This window comes from Eretmochelys imbricata, chromosome 5 (genome assembly GCF_965152235.1).
Source record: "Eretmochelys imbricata isolate rEreImb1 chromosome 5, rEreImb1.hap1, whole genome shotgun sequence".
Classification (NCBI taxonomy): Eukaryota; Metazoa; Chordata; order Testudines; family Cheloniidae; genus Eretmochelys; species Eretmochelys imbricata.
In genome coordinates this window covers 49,582,831-49,606,189 of record NC_135576.1, presented here as the reverse complement: position 1 = coordinate 49,606,189, position 23,359 = coordinate 49,582,831, and the positions used below count along the sequence as shown (strand labels likewise).

At 36.1% G+C, this 23,359-nt stretch overlaps 1 protein-coding gene across 1 annotated transcript in view; it reads left to right on the top strand.

Moving 5' to 3' along the window:
* Window positions 1-23,359, top strand: part of FCHO2 (FCH and mu domain containing endocytic adaptor 2) — a 230,609-nt gene that overhangs the window by 123,410 nt on the left and 83,840 nt on the right. Inside the window, exons 9-11 of the mRNA XM_077817076.1 lie at window positions 14,120-14,164; window positions 15,952-16,024; window positions 20,850-20,874. Of these exons, the coding sequence (XP_077673202.1) occupies window positions 14,120-14,164; window positions 15,952-16,024; window positions 20,850-20,874 (143 nt within the window). The remainder of the gene's footprint in view (window positions 1-14,119; window positions 14,165-15,951; window positions 16,025-20,849; window positions 20,875-23,359) is intronic.

Here is a 23,359-nt window from a genome sequence, read left to right as displayed (position 1 = left end):
TGGCTGGAATCCTATATTTTTTTCCTGACATTTTAAGTAGTTGATTAAAAAAATTTTTTACCAAAAATATTGGAAAAAACAAAGAATTGGTACAATTTGAAGCATGTGAAATGAAAATTATTTCAAAATTTTAGCAACATAGGCTTCTCCTTTTTTTATATCCTTTAGATACCAATGTGTTGGCAGTATTTGATGTTTAGGTTATGAATGTTTGTGGTTTTAAAGATAATTTTCTATATTAGAGTCCACTATAGGCACACTTATTATAAATTTAATAAAATATGTTCCAAAATAAGGTAAATTGAATTGTGTATCATGTTATGGAAGTGAGAGTAGAGGATGTATTTGTAGAATACACTCGAATTCAGAAGAATGACTGACTAGACATAATCCATGTTTAACTGATGATGCTGATACAAGCAGAAGGATCCCACAACATCACAACATAAAGATTGTGGGGGTAAATAGGGTTGCAAGAATCTCATCTAATAGATCTGGGGAAGACAGAGTGTCTGAGAATCCCAGATATTAATAAGGTAGTCTAGTTACAGTAGTAGATATTAATAAAATAGTCTAGTGATAAAAATTAAATAACTCATAAATTACTGATTTTGCTCTTAGGAAAGGTAAGTAAAAACAATAAACCAATAGCCATGGTTGATTTAAATTAATCTACAATGTAGTGTTTTTAATACAGCTGTTTCTGTTCTGCTCTCTGGTGGGTACTGTTACATTATGGTGATAGTCCAAGCCTTCTGAAATACCTGTCACTCAAGAGACAGCAGATTTATTATGTTAATATATTTAAGCATGTTTCTTGTAGTTCTTCGCTATTTAAGTGGTCATAAAGTGGTACACAGCCAAAGTTTGACTTTCTATTAACAGAAAATATTCCAAATATGATTGTACTGATGGTTACAAAATATGCATGCTACTTTTCATATAGCTGTGAAGAAGCATTTGGTTTTTCCTTCTCATTTTCGTAGTCCTGCCATAATTTACCACAAAAAAGTGTTTTTTATTCAGGAGCGGCTCTAAGGCAAGGAAGTATGAGGAAATTAAAGTGTATTAAATTAAAAATCTATATTATGCAATATATTCTACTTTCCTAATGAAATTAAGTTGAATTATAGGAAAATAGTATTATCTGTAAGATTACATATATGGTTTAAATTGCTTGCTAGGTAAACATAACTTTTGCTGGGGGCAATTGCATTGTACATACCCAAAATTTCATTGGTCTTGGCAGTGCTACAGGGTGACATTTTTCTCAAAGGTAGTCTGCTCCTGAATGATTTCTCCAAAGAATTAGTCACCAATTTAACATCAGGAGTGCATGTCTTTGAGGTTTTTTTCCTTGAACAAACCTGTTTGGCAACTGCAAGTAAATTCTCACTCTATTTATGTTTGACCTCATGTATGTCCATATTACATTGTCTCCAGGAGTACAGTCTCACAGTATTTTTCTGTTGGTTCCTCCATTGTCATAGAATTGCTGGTAGTTTATAGTGACCTTCTGCACCAGTAGTTCTATTTTTAAAGACTAGATATTGATTTTCTTCATTTTGTCAGATGAAGGAGCAGTGAGGCACCCATTGACCTGTCACCTGAATGGTGTGAAGCAGGAACAGGGAAAAAATGCCAAAGCAGCAGCAAACATTTAGGTTTCCCCACCACACACCCTCCCCCTACCACTTGATGCTATGAAGTTAACTCATTTCTGTGTATGAACAGTTGAAAAAGCTTTTATGCTGATTAAATGTTACATAAATTGCATCAAGCAAGAATTCCCTCCTGTTTTATATATTTAAAAACAAGTGTTCTTGTAAGATAATTACCTATTGATCCACCCACTTTAGTTTCATGTACTCAATTTATCGTCTTTGTGTCTAAGGCACATATATATTCACCAACTATAACTTCAGGTTCCTAGCTTTTAAAAATATAGCTATATTTAATTATGTTCATTTTATTGTCTAAATTCTATAATTAAGGTTGAGATGGATTAGTTGCTGATGATTTTTTTCTGAAAATAGCCTGCATCTGCGCCAAAATCTGTTGGTCATTTGAGTTTCTAACAGAACATATAAGAGGTTCTGAAATATTTAATACTGGAAACGTTTTAGCCCACTTTCAAAACTCAAGGATGACTAGTTTTAAACAGTATGCATGTAGACTTCAATGGGCTAGTGAATGTCTTGTTTGTGGGTTTATTTTTCTTTAAGAAAGACGTACCAAGGGACATTGACGTGACTAGCCACAAATAATGAGCTCTTCAGGTGGACCTCAATACCTTCTGATTAAATATGATAGTAAATATATTTGGGTTCTCCTATAAGTTCCTGGACCTATTATCCCTGGGAATGAACACGTCCCTAACCATTAGAAATTGAACTTAACTGCTCTCCTTCCCCTGACTGGTTAAGTCTTTCAGAAGATTGCGAAGGTCTAGAGGATTTCTGGTAGCCCTTAATTGGCCCAGGAAGGCTTGTGATCTTGGGTATTTTTCACTTACTCTGAGGCATGGGTTGCTTGCTGGGATCATCTGTGTGTATTTATCACTTAATCAATTCCCTGCTATTGTAGGGGCCACAGACAATGGTGCATGTTGGTCTCTCGTGTTTTCTGCCTGTGCCACACAATAGTTTAGTCTCCAGAGAGCTATAATATTTTGGTCTTGTTCTGGTTGTTGGGTTTAGTGTGTAGGTGTCTGGGTGATGTCAATAGCCTTGATGTACAGGAGGTAAGACTAAATAAGCTAGAGGTCCCTTCTGGCCTTAAACTCTATGACTTAGTTCCCGGAGATTCAGTAGCTTGCCCTTATCTTCATATATTATTTCCTCATTCCACAGCCCAGTTCATCAGGGAAAATCTGGTTTGATCACTATTGTGAATCTAGTTCTTAAAGAGTACATGTGAAGAATTGGCTTATATTGCAAACGGTGACTTACTGGGTGCACTTGCCTAATGTTGACATATTAAGACATCTTCAGGGCCTGATACAAGGACAGAAAATGTAATTTTTTGGACATACTTTTCATAACATCCTTTGGTTCAAATGACTGGCATAATGAAAGCCAAAGTTTTCATTCCCTGAAGCTCCAAATAGCTGCTGTTTGGCCCTAAATAGGCATGGTAGAGCATAGATTTCCTTCTGAAAGTGGTGAGATTTGTTTTGTTTGTTTTGTTCAGAAGTAAACTAGAGGCTCTCCCATCCCTTTAGTCTTAGGTACTGTAAATTTTTGCTAAAATGGCTCACATGCTCCCTCTGAACTGCAGAGAATAAATTTATTGGGATTTTTCACTCTTCAGTTGACTTTTTAGTGTTCTTTTGTCTAATCACTTGTGGGAATTGTCACATATAGATCTATACTTGTTTATTCTATCAGGACAAAATAGTAGTGATTAAGTCAGTATCTTGTTTCTTTCCAAAGTGAAATCATCTTTCCAGTTAGATCAGACGTTCCTCCAAGGTACAACAGAGCAAGAAAGTACCATCCTACACTCCACAAACAGAGGGCTTTATTTATTTATTTATTTGTTTGTTTGCAGAAGATTCAGGAAATTAAAAACACATCACCTATTCATTCTTTTTAGGAACAGGGCCATATGAATTCTTAACAGCCTCCTTAGACTTCGTTGTTTTAGGTTAAAGACTGTTTTAAGAAAGCTGTCATACCATACAGAGAGGATAAGCTATCAACATTATTCCACAGTATGTCTCTCTAAATGTGCATTACTTATCTGTAAATAAATGTATTGGAATAAGGTATTCCATTACAGGCTTTCAATGGCAGCCTCTGCAGATGCAGCCTTCAGCAGGTGGGTCATACATGATACAGTCTATAATCCTTTTGTTCTATATATCTTTTATATATATATATCTGTATATCTTTATATAAGTTACTGTTGAAGTTTCCATTGTCTAGGCTGGCATAATCGGGTCAAATGTTGAAACATAGTGAATTCTTCATCTTTCCAAGTCTATCTTTGGTAGGGTAGATATCCCAGTATGTTTTTGACGTTGTGGTCAAGTGTTTTTACTGAAAATTTTGTTATGTAGTTCTCTGGAGACCAAATGAGAAATAACATATTTTTATTTTAATTGAATAAGGCTAGCCAGTTGCCTCCTTTGGGTTTAGTGGAGTAACATTACAAGAGATTTGTGGTTTCTTGATCTTCACTTGCTGATAATAAACAGTTTGCTAAATTCTAACCTGGTTTAAGGGGACTAACTCTTCCATCCTAATCCTGACCCTGAGACTGACTTGTACAGTGAAAGTGCAATGTACAACCTCCTTGTATATTGATGTCTTCATCTGTAAAAGGGAAGAGAAATGCCAGGAGTCTTCTGAAAAATAGTGCTGTATAAATTATTACTATTAATTATAATAACTTTATGCTCCATTACTGCCCCTGTCTCTTCTTGGAAGGAGGGGGTCCTTGTCCCAACAATGTGACATTTTTCTTCGTTCAACATGGACAAAAAAAGAAATTCCACACAGTCTTTTGGCCTCGGTGAGAAAGGTGGCGGAGTCTAAAAGCATGGGGGCATGACAATCTGCGATTAGGCACTCAAATAGTAGTATGTTGGGAACCACATAAGAATCTAGATGAGGCAATTGTGTGTTCCACAGTACTTTCTGTTGAATCATGAGGACAGGCTCTGGTTACATCTTTCTTTTGTTCGTTTGATAAGACACCCACAAAAATCCTTTATTTATACTTTTTGAAACATTTTCTTATAAAATGTAATAGAATGCAATTATAGCAGTATTAATTTTCAAAGTTTTTCCTGCCCTGTTTTCAGTTTAGTTGTAATGTTTCTTGTTTGTCTTTCAGTTAATTATATATCTTTTATTATATGTTCATTCATTTTCAGAGATGAAGTGCATTGGCTATAGAGTAAAACATATATTTAAATTTTATTTAATAGATTTAGTGAGCAAGTAGTTGCTTAAGGCCACTTGACCCAGGCAGGATGAATACTGTATTCTAAATACATTTCCTTACAGATAAGTCCTGTTCACCTTTACACTTCAGTTGATCAGTTCTGAAAATAAACTTTTAGTAATTGGTCATTCTAAAACTAGATGTTCTAGAACAGAAAATGATTCCTTCACTATCTGTTTATTTACAAATGTGGAAAGAGATTTATCTTCCATTTTTCATCAGACAGGCAGTTAAAATGTAATGTTGCTGTTAAAAATGGTACTCTAGACAAATTTATTTTGCATTTCTGGTCTCTCTGTTCGAAAACTTTGAATTTTTTGTTGATAATAAACATGAAATAGCATCAGATGATAGCAAGCAAAAAATTGCCTATGTGTTTGTGTACACACAAAATTGACCTTTGTGATTCAGCTTAACATCTAAGCACCAAGAGCAATCATTTGTTTTGACAGCAGAATTAATTGAGGCTAAAACAGTTGAAATTCCACTTGTATCAAGCTGTTCATTAGGAATTGCTCTCTGGCTTTAGTGCTGTCAGAAAAATAACTTGTCCTGCTATGATTAAATTGCAGAATGATGGTCGGTCCACTGCATTCAAGAGAGAGGTTGAATAAACTTTCTACTGTGAAAACAATTCAGAAGTGACACACTGCAAGGGGGGTCAGAATGTGCATTGATATCCAGCTGAGCTGTCAACTGGCGCTGAGCCAGGCACGCAAAGCTTTGTCATTTGAAGAGGCATGAGAGGCATATGCAGTTTTTAAAAAATTGTCCTCCTTTCATGCATGATTTCATGTCAAATTAAAAAAAACTTCTCAAAAACAAGGATATTGTCTTATCACATTGGTAACTACAAGTAGCTTTGCAATTTTTTCTTTTTCAATTTTATAAGTTTTAGGTTGATGAAAATTTTAAAAAGCTTGTGTATATTAATGTATATATAAACTGATTGTGAAGTAAAGCTAAATTTTTTTGCAATGAAGTGAAATGCAGTTCATAAAAGAGTAGATAATTTTAAGTAGAAAAAGTAATTTGACTATTTAATTTTGATTAATTTTTTAACGTGTCGGGATTTCCCAGTGTATTTACAAGAGATCTCAAAGGCTATTTTTGAATGTACAATATAATTCTATGTTTTCTTTGCCAGCAATATTGAAATAGTTTTTAAATTATTATTTGTCTCTCTTATTTGTTAAAGAATTACCTTGTGTATGTTTTTTATTTTGGGTTTTGGTTTTGGGGGTTTTGTTTTGCAGTGTAAGTGATTCTATCCCACTAATCTATAGTTGCAGTCTTAGCCAGAATTGTTCTCTTAGCCTCTCCCCCAAAGCATATACTAGTGACTTGTTGTAGCAACCTGTTCAGTCTGGCTGACGAGACATAAATGTCTTCAAGGACATTAGTGCCACTTCATAGATTAATTAGGTAGCAAGTGTAAGGTTGTTTTCATTTAAAAACCTTTGCGTCTGTTCATCTTCCTCAGAAATGAAATGCGTCCTTTTAAAGATATTCCTAATATCCACTAGACAAAAAACAAAGAATTTTATTGACATAGTTTATTTCCTTTTCCATTCAGGAATTAAAAAGTAAATTCTACATACATCATAGCAGTTGCAGATTTATATACCACTATTGAGCGTTATTGTTACAAAGAACAGAGCTGACCTGGCAGTTTTGGAGTGAGATTAATATTGCAGTATCTTTGGCCAGCCTTTTCTATCTTTTTGAAGTGTCACAAAACTCCATGCATTCGCACACCTTTTCTAGCTAGAGGACAGGCAGTAGATACTCTGATACTCTAGGAGTGATGTCATGAGTTGAAGACACTGTGGCTTATTAAATTGATACTACTTGTAATAAATAAATTATTTCAAGTAGTAGTTGGTTAATTTCAGTAGAATTTGTCCATTGTTCTGATCACGTTATCTTACCCCTTCAGTCATTCTACCGACTTCCCCTTTTCCAGTGTATCAAGTTCAAGCTTCTTGTCCTTGCCCTCAAAGCCCTTTACAACTCAGCCACTCCCTGCTTATTTGCTCTAGCCTAATTGATGTATTGCTCCTGTCTTTTCCATACTATCAGTGCCTCTAGTCTAGCCTTATACACTCATTAGCTTGTTTCTCCCACATCTGTATCTGTGCTTCCCATGTTGTGCCCTATCTGGAATGCTTCTGGAATGCATACCTAGAAGCTTTCATTAACCTATCTTGAAACTGTTTTCTGATTAAGTGCGGTTGGGATAATTTATACCCAATTTCAAGAGCTTACTTATTTTGAGGCCCTCTCCTTGTCACAGGATATGCATCCAGACTCCCACTGATATCAAAGTAATTAGGATGCATATCCTATGGCAGGGCTGGCCACTGAAACTTTACATTTCTGATCCTTCTGCTTTGAAGGTTAGCGAGAGTGGTGAGCTATAGTTCAGCTTATTGTAAATGTGATAATTTTCCCTGAATGTGTCTCTTGAAACATTTTATTAAATTATATATGGACTTTCATTATAAACTTATTTTGAATGGCTCATAATTTTCTCAAATATCTTACTTTTGAACCGAAACTTTCTGGACGTGGCCTCAAATTTTTTTTTAAAGTTGAAGGAAAAACATTTATAATTTTTCAACTACAAAAACAACTCATTCTGCTTTTCTAAAATGCCCCCCCCCTTTTTTTTTTTTTGAGCCTGGCTGAAATTTTCTATCCTTGTTACTGTTTTCCTTCTTATCTCTGTTTTCTACAGTGTGCATCATGGTATTATCTACGTGCTTCTCATTTAGAATAGACCTATGTAGTAACTTCTTCAGTAGACTTTTTTAAAAAATGAAATGAACTATGTTGGTAGCATTCATTGAGTAATAGACTCCTGATTTGTGTTTAGAAGGAAAGAAAGACATAAGCAATTTCCAATATACTTGAGACCATGTGTGGTACATCATTTCTGTTTAGTTTATTGGCTACATCATTATGGAGTATTTTAGACATGTAGTGTTTATTAATTAGGTGAGTGTGCACTTATATTACAATTACATTCCAGAGTTATATCAGTATAAACTTTTTTTTTTTACTTTGACCAATCGCAGAAATTTAGCACACTGGTTAGTAGCTTTGAGCAGGGGGTTGGACTAGATGACTTCCTGAGGTCCCTTCCAACCCTGATATTCTATGATTCTATTATTAATATCTTTGTATTTTTTAATGAAATGGAACAATTAATACAATGTTACTATTATACATTTTAAAAAATTCAGGAAATGTAAGTAACTGTTTCCTAATAAAATAACTCATCTATAATGAATATAAAAATATATAAACATTTAATAGTCTAATTAAGAATTTAAAATACTACATAATAGTATGTGCAATGTGGGTGAATTTAAATTTCTCCTAGTAATGTAGCTTTTACATTTTGTGACTTAATTATTAAATACGTTATGTTCATGAATTTAATGTATATTTGTCATATAATAATAGAATGATTGCAGCACTGAGTTACAATTCTGTAGTTAAGAAAGGTTCTATTCAAGCTTTTCCCTCCCTTTTCGGTAAAACCATTGTCTGCAGGCTGAAACTATCCATGCTTGATCTGACTGAGTGATAGTTCAGGAGCTTTTTGCAAAGTGTGAAATTTAGTTCAACTGTTAGAATTATCAGAATAAGCCCAAAATAAATGCAAATTACAGATTTTTTGTGTGTGGAAATAACTCTCAAACAGCTTCATTTTAGAACCTGGAACTGGCCAAATCATAAGTCCATAGAGGAATAATCACATATCTGTTTAGGAAAAGAGTATATATATAATTGATAGAGATATTAGTAATCAAAAATGAGAGAGGGAGTGTCTGTAGTTAATTTTCCTAATATTTGGTGTTGCAAAAAAAAATTAAAAAAAAACTTAGAACGTTTACCAAACATTCTATTTTGGCCACTTTCATTTTCACATTGCTTTAGATTATATAGATGAGAGAACATGTTTTTGCCATTTCACATTTCATGTGCATGGTGGAATAGGGTTCCTTCTCATTGACATGAATTATGTTTCCTTATCTTAAGTGAGCCAGAAAGGAAGAGATTTCAGTTTTTCAATTATAATACAGTTAACTTACGTTCCTATTAATTTGTACTGCAGTAGCACCTAGAGATTCCGATCAGGGCCCCATTATGGCACTGATTCTGAAGACTTTGGCTAGCCAATCTGCTTCAGGAGATGGTTTAGCCCTCTCAGTACCAATATTACATCCTGTACCTAGAAACCATCACTTTTTCTTCTTTGGATGCTGTAGTGGATAATGCATCTTCACTGTTAGATCGTTGGCTCCCAGGGTTATTGGCGTTAGCCTGTGCACCATTGGGGTCTATAAGCAATAGAGTTTGTGCAGCTAGGATCTCAGTTCACCACCTAAACAGAAGTATATTTATACTGAGACTTCTTCAGCCTTCTGTGGTGACCCTGTGTAGGCTTCTTCCTTTGTCCTCTATTCAGTCCTTGGATATTGTGGAGTTGTTGATACAGACTTCTGTCTGCGTCATGGTGAGCAGGTGAACACATATACATCAACATCTCCATACAACCTTTACAAGAACAGGTGAAGCAATGTGGATTCCAGTGCCAGTACATGTAGATACTCACAGCTCTTCCTACCCTACGCAACATATGACAGAGTGACTGCCATCGAGCTGGCCACGTGCTTAGATGAGGTCAGCTCACGAATGAAAAATGTCTGGTTGAAGCGGAACCTGAAAAAGAGGAAGGGTATGTTGGTTGACAGAGGAAAGCACTTTGAGGTTTTTGTATTCACAGTGCAGACTCTATTGGCTGAAGATGCACAAACACAGTTAGTCCAATACACAGTTTAGGTGTGCTTCTGGATTTCTCATTGATGTTGAGCTGTCGAATAGCAGTGTCCATGCGTAACACCTTCTACTGTCGCTCGTTGCCTAGGAGATAGTGATCTGTTTTGGTGGATGATGATCTGGTCTCAGTTTTACACCCTTTTGTAACCCTCCGGCTGTACTTCAGCAGTGTCTATTCTTGCATCCATTTGTGCACTATATACACTTCGGTACATTCTAGTACAATAAGTAGTCTTCCTCAAGATACCCAAAACACGAGTAGAATAGATGTTTAAGTCTATTGAAATATTAGATGTATTAGACTGTGAAATAATCTTCAAAGGCAGGTGGTAGCAGGTGGAATGGATAAAATACAGAAGCTGTGATGGGTTGTTAATGAAGTCTTAAAGTGTTGAAGTGTGATATCTTCTCTAATTACAGTATAATTTTGTATATTATACTGTTTAAAAAAACCTGAAACTTGCAGCATGCTTGTCTTACTCCTCTTATTCTGTGACAAAAAATTTAAAATTCTGCATACAATACAGTATTTTAAAATTCTGCAAAATCTGCTATTTCATTTATCAAAATATAATCATGCCAGTTTCAATTATTTTGGTAATTTATTTCAAAATACTTGTCAGCAAGTATGACTGTAACAATACAGACAACAAAAGATTCCAGATTTTTTTTTTGACAAATAGATTCCTTACTAGGCATATTAATACAGAGCTTTGAGTAATAATTCATTTAAACTACAATACAGAAACGTAATTCTTGCACCCCTCAGAAGCAGTGCAAAGGCTTGGGGGAGTCAGGGGGTAATGGGGGAGCTCAGGGAAAGGTAAGGAGCCTGGGAATAAACCTGGAGAGTAAATATTGTGTGTGGGTGGGAGACGTACAGGTTTTTTGTGGGGAGGGTAAGGGATAGTTAGGGAGTTGGGGAGCCTCCCCCATGCAGACCCTGTCTCAGTGCTGTCACCCCACTAGCTGCTGTGTAGACCCTGTGGGACCCCTAGCCCCACCTCCTTCTCGTCCTCATTTAAGAATGACTCATTCATTTTGTAATGAGTACCAGTCAAAACAGTAAAAAAAAAAAAAAAAATGCTCTAGCGCACCACTAGTATTTTTTGCATTTTTTCTAATCTAGATCAAAACATTCTGAAAGATGCACAACTTTCTTGTATTTCTAATACAGTAAAACTCAAAATATGACAAAAAGGCAGTCTCAAAGTATTGCTTATTACGAAAGCCTTCTTATAGTGAGAATGGGAACAACTTCTGTATTTAAGATTGTATAAATCTTTCCATTCTAACACCCTGTTTTCAGTGATTGTAATTTAGTTTCTCCAGGCTTGGATCTCTGCCTAAAAGTGACAGGTTTCAGAGTAGCGGCCGTGTTAGTCTGTATCCACAAAAAGAAAAGGAGGACTTGTGGCAACTTAGAGACTAATAAATTTATCTGAGCATAAGCTTTCGTGAGCTACAGCTCACCTCATCTGATGCATTCAGTGGAAAATACAATGGGGGGATTTATATACACAGAGAACATGAAACAATGGGTGTTATCATACACAACTATAACGAGAGTGATCACTTGAGGTGAGCTATTACCAGCAGGAGAGCGGGGGTTGGGGGGAACCTTTTGTAGTGATAATCAAGGTGGGCCATTTCCAGCAGTTGACAAGAACGTCTGAGGAACATCCGGGGGGAGGGATAAACATGGGGAAATAGTTCTACTTTGTGTAATGACCCATCCACTCCCAGTCTTTATTCAAGCCTAAGTTAATTGTATCCAGTTTGCAAATTAATTCCAATTCAGCAGTCTCTTGTTGGAGTCCGTTTTTGGAGGTTTTTTTGTTGAAGAATTGCCACTTTTAAGTCTGTAATCAAGTGACCAAAGAGATTGAAGTGTTCTCTGACTGGTTTTTGAATGTTATAATTCTTGACGTCTGATTTGTGTCCATTTATTCTTTTACATAGAGACTGTCCAATTTGACCAATGTGCATGGCAGAGGGGCATTGCTGGCACATGATGGCATATATCACATTGGTAGATGTGCAAGTGAACAAGCCTCTGATAGTGTGGCTGATGTGATTAGGCCCTATGATGATGTCCCCTGAATAGATATGTGGATATGGTTGTCAACGGGCTTTGTTGTAAGGATAGGTTCCTGGGTTAGTGGTTCTGTTGTGTGGTGTGTGGTTGCTGGTGAGTATTTGCTTCAGGTTGGGGGGCTGTCTGTAAGCAAGGACTGGCCTGTCTCCCAAGATCTGTGAGAGTGATGGGTCGTCCTTCAGGATAGGTTGTAGATCCTTGATGATGCGTTGGAGAGGTTTTAGTAGCTCACAAAAGCTTATGCTCAAATAAATTCGTTAGTCTCTAAGGTGCCACAAGTCCTCCTTTTCTTTTTACCTAAAAGTGGTAATTTATTTTAAAGTCTGAGAAGAAAAATAAGTTCTTTGGTTTGAGTATGGGATTTGAAAACAATACTTTTCCTACCTTACACATAATATAAATATCATGTGTGTTCGTACACACATGCAGAGGTTGGGCCCATTATAATAGGCACTGTACAAACACATAGAAGGGACAGTCCCTGCCCCCAAAGAACTTAGGGTATGTCTACACTGCAATATAAGCCCAGGGTTAATGGGAATTGCATCAGCTGACCCACATTGAGGAGCCCTGGGCTTGAGCGTCTACATTGTATTTTAATGCTGTTTAAGATTTTTCTAAATTATGCCCAAACCTAGGGCTCTGGGATCCACACCAAAGTGTGCAGACCCAAGTCAAAGTAACGAAATCCCAGAGTCCCTAGCATGTGCCTGTCCCTTCCCTGAAATGTGGCCACTTTAGCTCTAGGACTGTGGTGCACTGTGGGAAAGCTTTACTGCCTGCCCTACACTTGACCAGATAGCACCTCACAAAAGTCTTGATGAGTTCACTCTCCACTGTAAGCCCAGGAGGCTCTCTGATAGTGTGCTTACAGATCCGTGAACAGTAGAGAATGGGTTAACGCTGATTTGAGCTGCCGCAGTTTGCAAAGGGGGTGAGGGTGGCTTCCATTTTCAGTAGAGTGGGTGGCACATTGTTGGGATAGAGAGGAATAAGGAAGTTGTCCATGGAATTGTGGGATATTTCCAGCAGACTCCCAGGACCCAAGTCAAGCCGGACTTCATCTACCTTGTAAAGCAATAGGTCTTGGATCCTGGGTCCCGGCTTAATTAGAGCTTGGATCCTTCAGGGTCCTGGGACCTGGGGTCTGTGCCCTGGTTAGCAATGTTAGATGCAAGGAGGGGGGCCTCAAGCACAGGCTTACATTGCAGCGTATATATACCCTCTGTGTCTAAAGTGTAGTGTCCAGGATAGTGAACACCATTGTTAAAAGGATACTGACTGCTTGAAATCTATACTCTGTTTGAAACAATGAGTTACAAGTAATTTAAGTATTGCACCTGTCCTGATGCCTTCTGGTATTTTTGTCATGTTTACAATATTTTCTCTATTTTTAAAAAAAATATTTGTGTCTCTGCTCTTGCAATATAAAAGACCAACCCAAACAAAACGATTTGTCATCAAAATAATTGACCCTTCAGGGTAAACAGGAGAGCTAACTACAAACAAGGAGCTGTCAAATGCACAAAATAAACTGGAAAAAAAAGAGAAGAATAAACTTGAATAAAACAGATTTGTATGCCACTGTAGTGCTGGAGCCATGTCTTTCTTTCCCATTTTGACTTTTCTTTTCGTTTCTCTTTTCTCGTTAAAAAAACATTAAATTAAAAACTTAATATTAATATAATAATATGCTTGCAAATTTGAATATACAGTCAATAAAAGGTAAAAGTTTAGGTGTCCTAAATGCAGTGTTAACTTAGCTACTTTGAATGTAACATACATTAAATTGTACTTGCAATATTCTTATTGGTAGTCACACACATTCTGTATGGATCCGGACCATGTAATATTGTTGCCCTGATATCTGAATATTCAAATTTGAAACCTTACTATCATGTTAGTTATTTAATTATATGTTTATCATTATATTTGTATGATTGTGCAACTTAACTGATCACGGTGCAGTTAGGGGTGTCTGAGATGTAAACTGGATCTTAACAAGACTATTCAGAGTTAGGTAGTATCATTACTTCACGTACCTTGTCTCGCTAGTACCCTGAGACCAACACAGCCACAACAACAACTGCAAACAAACTATCCAGTCTGTTTGGAAGAAAAAGATGCCACTTTCAAAACATCTCAGAAAATGCCTTTTAAAATTAAAACTAATAGCTAAGTTAGATTTATATTAATGTTCAATGTTCTTCCTTTAAGGCCTTATCGAATTTGAAGAATGCAACACAGCTAGTGCAGTTGAAGGTGAGTTCCTGCAGTAAAGTTGTTGCATAATTTTGTTAATGTCTGCATGAAGATATATCTGTATAGATAGATATTTTTTAAATGATGTGTGTGTAAATTAAAAAATGGAACCCAGGGTATGAAGGGTTTTCAACACATTACATAAAACTGTTACTCTACTTTTAAATCATTTGAAAGGCTAATAAGTAAATGATATTTTTGGGTAATGCATTATTTGTTTTAAACTGATATTCAAGAAAACATCCAATACCACTATTTTACACTCTTTATGTCCAATTGCCAAGGGATCAAAATGTTTCTCATAAACGGCTGTACTTCCATCCATAACCATTTGGTTGTGATCCCTAGTCTGGCCCTCTGTTTCTAGAATATTGGACCTCAAATGATTGGATAACTTCCAAGTGTTAAAGTAAATTGCCAAAACTACAATGGAAGGACTTTCATAATATTCTGACAGTTGATCAGGGAAGCACCATTTTGAGACCTATAGTTTTTTAGTTTGATAAGGGACAAGAAAAAGAGTGCTTTCTGAAATAGACTAGATGGAAAATGAATATCAGATCATACACTGAAGAATTATTATTTCTCCAGAGGGGAAGGATTCCATCAGTTTGCCTCCTTTTTATTTTATAATTGGCTGAGTTGTAGCTTCCTGATTATAAAAGGACACTAGTTTTCTCAGCCAGAAAATTTCCAAGACTGGGGAAATCCCTCTGCTGTGTCCATGCACCTAATGTGCTACTAGTAAGGGGAACATTGTCATTTCGTAACATTATTTTCAAACTGGGAGAACAGTTGTTGACTTATTGTTCCAGATATCCAGATTATAAAACTGCCTTCCTAAAAATACAGCTTGCTTTAAATTAAGAGGATATTTGGTAAGACTGGAATAAAAGGCATAGTTTTGCATCCTACCCAGCTGTTTGTGGAGGCATATAGTCAGTCCCATTTTTTCAGATCTGTGGAAGAAGTAAATCCAGCATAAATCCAGGAGAGGAGTCTGATATTGTGTCTGATTAAAACTAATTTTGACACATAAGATCATTATAAAATAAAACTTGTAGTAATTATATTTGTATCATGTACAATTCAAAGTCAGTTTTACTATGCAGAACATATTTATTGTTATGATACAAAGGACTTTAACCTTTGGAATAATTTTTATTCAGTTCCCTATTTTGTTGTAAGTATGCTGCAAATCTTTTGACTCCACTAATTTAGTTCCAGGTTTACAAGGGAAGTCAGACTAGTTTTCCTCCTTGACTACTTATTGCAGCATTTGAAAGGTTTAGGGTTTTGGCAGTTGAATAAACTAGATGATCTGTGGTATTGCCCATTCCATGCTTCTGATAATTTATTAATACAATATAGAAAACTACAATAAGACTCTGTGGCATGTCATCTTATTTTATAAAGCTTTTTTTTGTAGAGGAATCTTCATGACATTTACTGCTGTATTGTCAGTTTTACCCATTCTCTCTGAAATGCCCACCGTCTTGCATTGGTGTAAATAATATAAGATTATGGATTCATTGAGCAGTATCCATCAAATCAGCTGTAAATCTTACATACCCTCTCCCCCAAATTAGTGGGGAGAGAGAATCAAAAACAAATCTGAGCCATTTAAAAAAAAGTATTCACAATAAATGTATTAAAGATGGACATAAATGTTATGTTAAACAGAATTGTAAATGTTAAACAGAGAATTGTGTTCATAAATGTATTATCTATATTGTTAAATATAAATTCACTTGGTGGTCTTCTAATGATAAACATTTATTCTGTAGGGATCAAACCAAGGAAAAGAAAGGCATTTGGTTTATCAGGAATAATTAAGAAAGAAAAAGATGCAGAATCTGTGTAAGTAGATTTCAAACCCAGAGCATTCAATCCTAAGTGAAAATGGAACAGCGTAATTGTGGAGACAAATATTTAGCTTTAAAGTTATGTGTGCCTAAGTATTTGCAGGATCAGGGTCTTAGTTTCTCTCTTTCTGAAAAGACCCTTATAAGACCTTTATAAGCAACAGAAGAGCAGAATAACCTTTAGCCACTTTTTTCAAGGGAATTGTTTTATCAGTATGAGGTATTAAAGGATGTTCTATCAGAAAGTGAATTTAAAAAAAATTCAAGTTTGGGATGTCCCTTTAAGTATGAGATAATTATGACTCATACATTGTCATATGAAGTTTCTAGAAGCATAGGAAAATAAAATTTTATTTTGGAATGAGAAGGAATTTTCTTTTGAAAAAAATTGAATTCATAAATATTTGCTGTGTGCTCATAAGCAAAAAACTTTTTTAGACAAACATTCTGTACAGTTTAAAAAATTTTGAAAGGATAAGTAGATGGAAACTATGTACAACCAGACATATGTAAAATTGTTGCCAACATATGTTGTGCCTTCCTTTCATCTGCTTTCTTGTAAAGTAGCCATTTTGATTCCATGTAGCTTTCTTGTGTGAATGGGGTTACCCAAGTTCAGTAGTTATTAACCCTCCTTGAATTTTTTGCCAATAGAATTATATTTTGACCTTAACTATGGTTTATTACACAAATTAATCTCATATTCCATATTACTCAATTGTTAAGTTAGCTTGTCTCAGACCAGGAATCTCATTCCCTGAGAAACTTCATTCCTTGGATGCAGTGGAGTAATTCAGTTTTATCTAGAAAGAATGAAGATTTTCAGGAACACTTAGGGCTCTTCATATTTTTTTTCCAGGGGTTCAATAAAGAGGCCAGAAGCCTCCAAGTCAGCTGTGGCCAGGTGGATCAATGATTATATCTGCCTTCTGTACAAGGTCATTTTTCCTCTCAATTTATAATTGAAGGATAGTCATTTCTCAGACAGGAAGGGCTGGGACATTGGCTTCTGAACTGTGTGAAGCCACTACATGTATTTTCACAGAGTTATCCACGATTATCAGTTAGATCTGGATACACTGAGTGACTGTCTTCAGGCAAAATACATTTCATTCAGCATCAGAAGGAAACTGGCCTCGTTTTGAAGCTCTTATGCGCTACATTCTTTTAGGAACAGTTCTGTTTTGCACAATACTGAAAAGATGACATGACCCCACACCGCCGCTGTGCCCCACCCCCTCCCCCAACAAAATATCTCAGTACAGTCAGTCTAAAATCAGGAACAAATTTTGCAAAAATGTTAACGCTTTTGACTAGCATTATTATTCAACCATAACCCTGTTTACTGTAATCTAAGATCTTGTCTACATGGTGGATTAGTCCTCACCACAGGGTGTAAATTCTAGTGCACACTAACTGGCCTGTGTGGACCCTGCTGGTGCACACCAAAAGTTCCCTAGTTTATGTTAATGTAGTCCTGTTTCAAACAGCACTACATTAACATATAATAGAGAAATTGTATTGTGCGCCAGTAGGGTCCACATTGGTATGTTAGTGCATGACATGCTAATGCATCATGTAGACAAACCCTAACTTTTCCTCATCCTGCTTCCCTTCCTTCTTGCCTCTTGTACATTAAAAGATCTGGGAGTGTTCCTGGGTTAGCAGGTTTCATAGGATTTTTTAATTTGAAGGTTTTCTTTAGAAAAACTAAATATAGCCTTGTTTTATTGTTTATTGCTAGTGACTCTTTCAGATTTCTTTGCATCCTTGCTTTCTAGAGATTGTGCTAGAGTTGGATTATTTTTGTAGTATGGGGAAGTGGTTAATTAAAGTAAAATTAAGGTGATCAGTCTTCCTATCTGAGCCTTGCAAAAGCCCCAAAGCAGGTTTCTGAATGTGACATCTCTTTCCAGCCTCACCAGAGTCAACTGGTGAAAACTTCAGTCTGCCTCTCCATTTCAGAAGCTTGTCGAAGGACAGTAGGGAGAACTTAGAAGATGACATTTAGCTTATTCAATCCTTTTAAACCCCTTATTTCCTGTTCTCCTATTGGCATTGAAGTCTACGGTTTCCTTGAGGACTAGAATTACATCATTTTTAACTGTTGAGTATAACATGGAATAGATTTTAAGGTCAGAAGGGACCATTATTGTCATCTAGTTTGACCTCCAACATAACAAAGGCCATAGATTTTTTTTTACTGGTGATTCCTGCATCAAAGTCATTACTTTTCATTGAGGAAAAATGCATCTTTTAGCAAGACATCCAGTTTTTATGTAGATTTCAGGTGATGGAAAATCCACTACATATCCTGGAAATAAATTGTATTTCTAAATTGGTGATTAATCCAGTGGTTAATTGCCACATTCTTTTCTCTCTCTCTCTCTAAAAACAGTGTCATATTCCTAGTCTGTATTTGTTTAGCTTCAGCTTCTAACCATTGGATCTTGTTGTGTCTTTATGCCTTTGCTTACTAGATTAAAGAGCTCTGTACTATCAGAAATCTTCTCTTTGAATCACCTCTAACCTCTTTGTTAAAATAAACAGATTGAGCTTCTTTGGCCTTTCACTGTAAGTCAGCTTTTTCCAGATCTCATATAATTCTTGTGGCACTTTTCTGAACCCTTTCCAATTTATCCGAGCGCTTTTTATAGTGTGGACACCAGAACTGGAAAATGGCATTCCAGTAATGGTCTCACTAATGCTCTTATGCCATGGAAATAACACCTCCCTAATTCTACTTTCTATTCCCCTATGTATACATCCAAACATTGCATCTGCTTTCTTAGCCACCACTTTGCTCTTTAGTTGGTTATCCAGCATGATGTGTAAGTCTTTTTCTGAGTTACTGATTTCCGAATACAGTCTTCCATCCTGCAAATGTGACCTCCATTTTTGGTTCCTAGTTCTGTGACCTCATATTTAGCTTTATTAAAACATGTTCTTGTGAGCCCGTCTTACCATGCAATCTCAGATAATTCTGTTGAACTGACCTGTCCTTATCATTATTTACCACTCTACCAATTTTTGTATCATCTGTAAACTTTCCCAGCAATGATTTTGTTTTCTTCTAGCTCATTAATTAAGATATTGAATAGTATTGGGCCAAGAATATAGCCTTGTGTGACCTCACATTGCTGCCCTCACTGTATGATGATTCCCCATTTACACTTTCTTTTTGAGATCTATCCATCAGTTTTTAATCCGTTTGATATGTGCTGCATTGACTTTGTAGCCTGCTATGGATCTTCATTCTAGTTTGCTTCCAGTAGTTTCTAATCCTCCTTGTTTATGGATCATCTTTTGTTTGTATAGTTCAGGTAATTATTTTTTTTAATACCAGATGTTGTAAAACTTAGTTCTCATGTCTTGAGACACATGGGAGAGATCCGATGAGCCTTCTCTTTGAGCCATCACTTGCAGTTTCTGTTTTTTAAAATAGCCTTGCCTGTTGCCGCCACCTTAGCTAGGCCAGCAAAGAGGTAAAATGTACATCAATTAAAAACTTGTTTACAGTTTTCTTGTGTATTCTTGTGTTCTTTTTAGAAAGACACCTCATTCTAAGTCCCTTCTTAAGGTGATGTTGGAATTCCATAATAATGGTTCAGTTTCTTTGCAAGTTTTCTTTTGTCATTCATGAAGAGATTATGTATAGGTTGGATGTCTGAATTGCCTTTTTGGCCTATCAAAGATACGTCTGTTACCAATTTTATTATTCTTTCTATCTGTCATAAATACAGCTGTCTTTAAGAAATAATTAACAAAATATTCATTTACAGTGACATTTGCTATTTGATTTATGATGGTGCAGGTTACAGAAGGCCTGTGTACTAATTTCATATTCAGGTGTTTAGTTAAGAGTAGCTCCAGCTTGCATTTATCAGTTGTCTTGGAGAATTTCATGTCTGGTCACTTGGACTGACTTTCATTTTTGAAAACATCATTGTTTGAATCCAGAAACTATGACAGGATCAGTTTACAGTCCCACATCAAGCATTCACAAATACTAAACACCCACCAACTGTTTTTTTGGAAACTTTTTATTTTTAGAGGTGATTTTTATTTTATTTTTTTACCAACCCCTTGTGGTGGTAATCTGTCTTGTTACTTGTTGGTAGATACAGCAGTTCTTATAATGCAACCCAAGTCTATCTAACTGTAACTCCAAGGCCCAGATGGTTCTCGGACATGATCTAAAAGAGTGAAATTATGGAAGAGAGAAACTCTAGACTCCATTAGCCTAGTTACAGTTGTTTCTAGAACAGATTATTGTCCAAATGAGTGAATTTTTTTGTATGGACAGTTTCATTAGTATTGGTGACAAGGTTTTTCTGCATGTGCACATCATCTGCGTAGACCTGACTGTCTCAAATTACATAAATCTACACAAAATTGGTAAACATTTGCCTTAAACCCACAACAATGTGGGAATTCACAGATATAACTTAAAATGGCACTCCTGCCTTAACTCATTCCATTATATTTTTTTCTTTTTTGCACCATGGCGTGAGTTAAGGCTGGAATGTCAGCTTTGATTTTCAGCATTTATGTGAATTCCTTGCTTTGGTGGACTCAGCTTAAACCTTCAGTTATTTTAATGATCTTTTCTTGCTGCTGAATAAAGAGAATTCACTTCATTAATATTAATGTCAGTCAAATAAGACAATGTTGATTTGCTTTTTAGGAGTTATGTGCAAAGGGATGGGTTTTAAGCAAATCAAAAACTACTAAAGGAGATTCCAAAATTGTATAAATAAAATACTTCTCTGTCTGTGCATTTTTGATAGTTACACATTTTTTTCTTTGTTTTTTTACAGGGAATGTCCAGATGCAGATTCAGTTGTAAGTAGACTTATTTCCTACACAAGTGTGTAATCTAACTTTGTCAGGAGCTAAAATTTTAGTCAAAACTGACATATCTTCTGGTATCGCAAAGCAAAGTACTATTCTGTTCTAATGTCTTAATTGGAATGCCTGTACAGTAGTTATTTTTACCGAGTTTGAAAACAGAATTTTTTAAATTTCTAATACATTTACATTTCATAGAAACTTTAATTTTTAAACAAGACACTTTAACGATTTGTAATTTATTTTGGAAGTTTAATAGGTACTACTTAATGGAGTAAACACTTGTAATGCTCTTGAAAGATCCTAGCCCTGCACTGTTATCTGCCCTTGCCAACTGCTGTGCCCTTGCAGAGCCCTGTTGAGTTCAGTGAGTTCCATTTGGCTTCAACTGTTTATTCACATGGATGACAGTATAGGTTCAGAGACTACATTTGTAAATGTCTGAAATTTATATTAAATTTGTTCACTTATTGGCATGATAGACACAGCTTTGTTTTTATGCAACTGTTTCATTCCTCTCAGGTCCATTTATAGTGTATTTTATAGTTTCACTTTCAACTTTGAAGATGTAGCAGTTTTAAATGAAACGGTGGATTCAGTACTTTTCTGTTTCATAAAAGGATGCAAATTAATCTGTTTTTGTTCATGGTACTATCTATGCACTGACTGTTTTAATGATAGTTAACATTTTGGAGACTTGGATTACCAAAAAAAAATCTAGTTGTGCACTTCTGCTAAATAAGAAAAAGTACATTAAGTTCTCTTCATTATTTGGTACAAAGGTACATAATTTATGAACAGTCAGGTTTTTATTATTATCCACGTAATTGAAACACAGCTCTGTTATCTGTTACAAAAGCTTGCTTAAATTGCTGAAAGAATTTGGACAAAGCAAATGTTCTTTTTTGGGTGACTTTACAGTGAAAGAACAGAGAATTAACCCTAGAATTATCACGTCCTTCATGGAAATAATGGCTTTTGACAGCTCTAAGGTTAAATCAGTGGAGTGAAACATAACTGGGTTTGACTTACAATGTTTACTTTCTGATTTACTTGTTTTGATGCTCATGGTTTAAAAAATTAATGAAACAAATTCAACTATAAATGTGCCTGGGATTCTTTCTGACTGAAAATTTCATAATTTCTAACCAGAAAATTTGTACTTTCATTTGTTTCCCAGTCTGTATCATTCCCAGCCATTCATGAATGCACTTAGAACAAGATTTATAACTTCCATCTATTGTCTCTTTTTAAGTTTCAAGCTATTCATACTGCTCGCTTTGGTGAAATCCTGTAATAAAATGCATTCAAAACATAGTCACTTCCACATAAAGTGATGCAGAATGCTGTAGCTGTTCAGCAGTCCATATTGTACACTGGGGAATGTCACACAACCCCATCACCATCGGGTTTCTAATGGGCTTGGACAGATTATACCCACAGGTGCAAGATCCTATTCACCCATGCAATCTGAATTTCATGTTGGCAAAATTAATGGTGCCACTCTTGAACCTCTTGCAATTTGCTCTCTGCTCAATCTTTCTGTGAAGATGATTTTTTAATTGCAATTACCTCAGCAAGGAGAGTGGGTGAGTTGACAGCGCTGGTGTCAAATCCTTTCTATGCAATTTTCCAGAAGTTTAAAGTTTATCGCCACCCTCATCCTAAATTCCTAACAAAGATGGTCTCCAATTTTTACAATAACCAGGCAGTTTATTTGCCGACTTTCTTTCCAAAGTCTCACACTCGGAGAGATGAGGAAAAACTTCCATTCATTCGAAGTGAAAAGAGCTTTAGTTTTCTATCTGGACTGCACTAAGTCCTTTATGTCCTCAACACAGCTGTGTGTTGTGATAGCGGACAGAGTGAAAGGCCATCTGGTTTCCACTCAGAGAATTTTATCCTGGGTTTCTTCATGCATTCATTTGTGCTACCTGTTGGCTTGTGTTACTTCACCACTAGAGTGTTGGCTCACTAAACTAGGATGCATGCAGCATCAGCAGCTTTCCTGGTGCATTCTGGACATTTGCAAAGCAGCAACTTGGTCATCAGTGCACACGTTTGCTTCTCATTATGCTATAGCCAGTCAGTTCAGGACGATTCCTCTTTTGGATGTGTTGTTCTCTAGTCTCTGCTCAAGTAGACGCCAACCCACCTCCAAGTTAATCACCTACAATGGACAAGTGCAATTACTCCAAGAAGAAAGTTACCTATCTTTCCATAACTGTTCTTCAAGATGTGTTGCACATGTCCATTCCATGACCTGCCCTCCTTCCCTCCTTCTTATCATTGTCTATCTGATAAAAAGCAAGTGAGAGGGTTGGGTGTGGCTCTGCCCCCTTATGCCAACATGCAGTGGCAGGCTACAGCAGAGGGCCCTCAAGCTGCCCTGATGTGTATTGCTGAGGGAAAAAGACATCTGACAACTGTGCATGGGGTGCACACATCTCTACAGTGGAAAACATTTCAAAGAACAGCA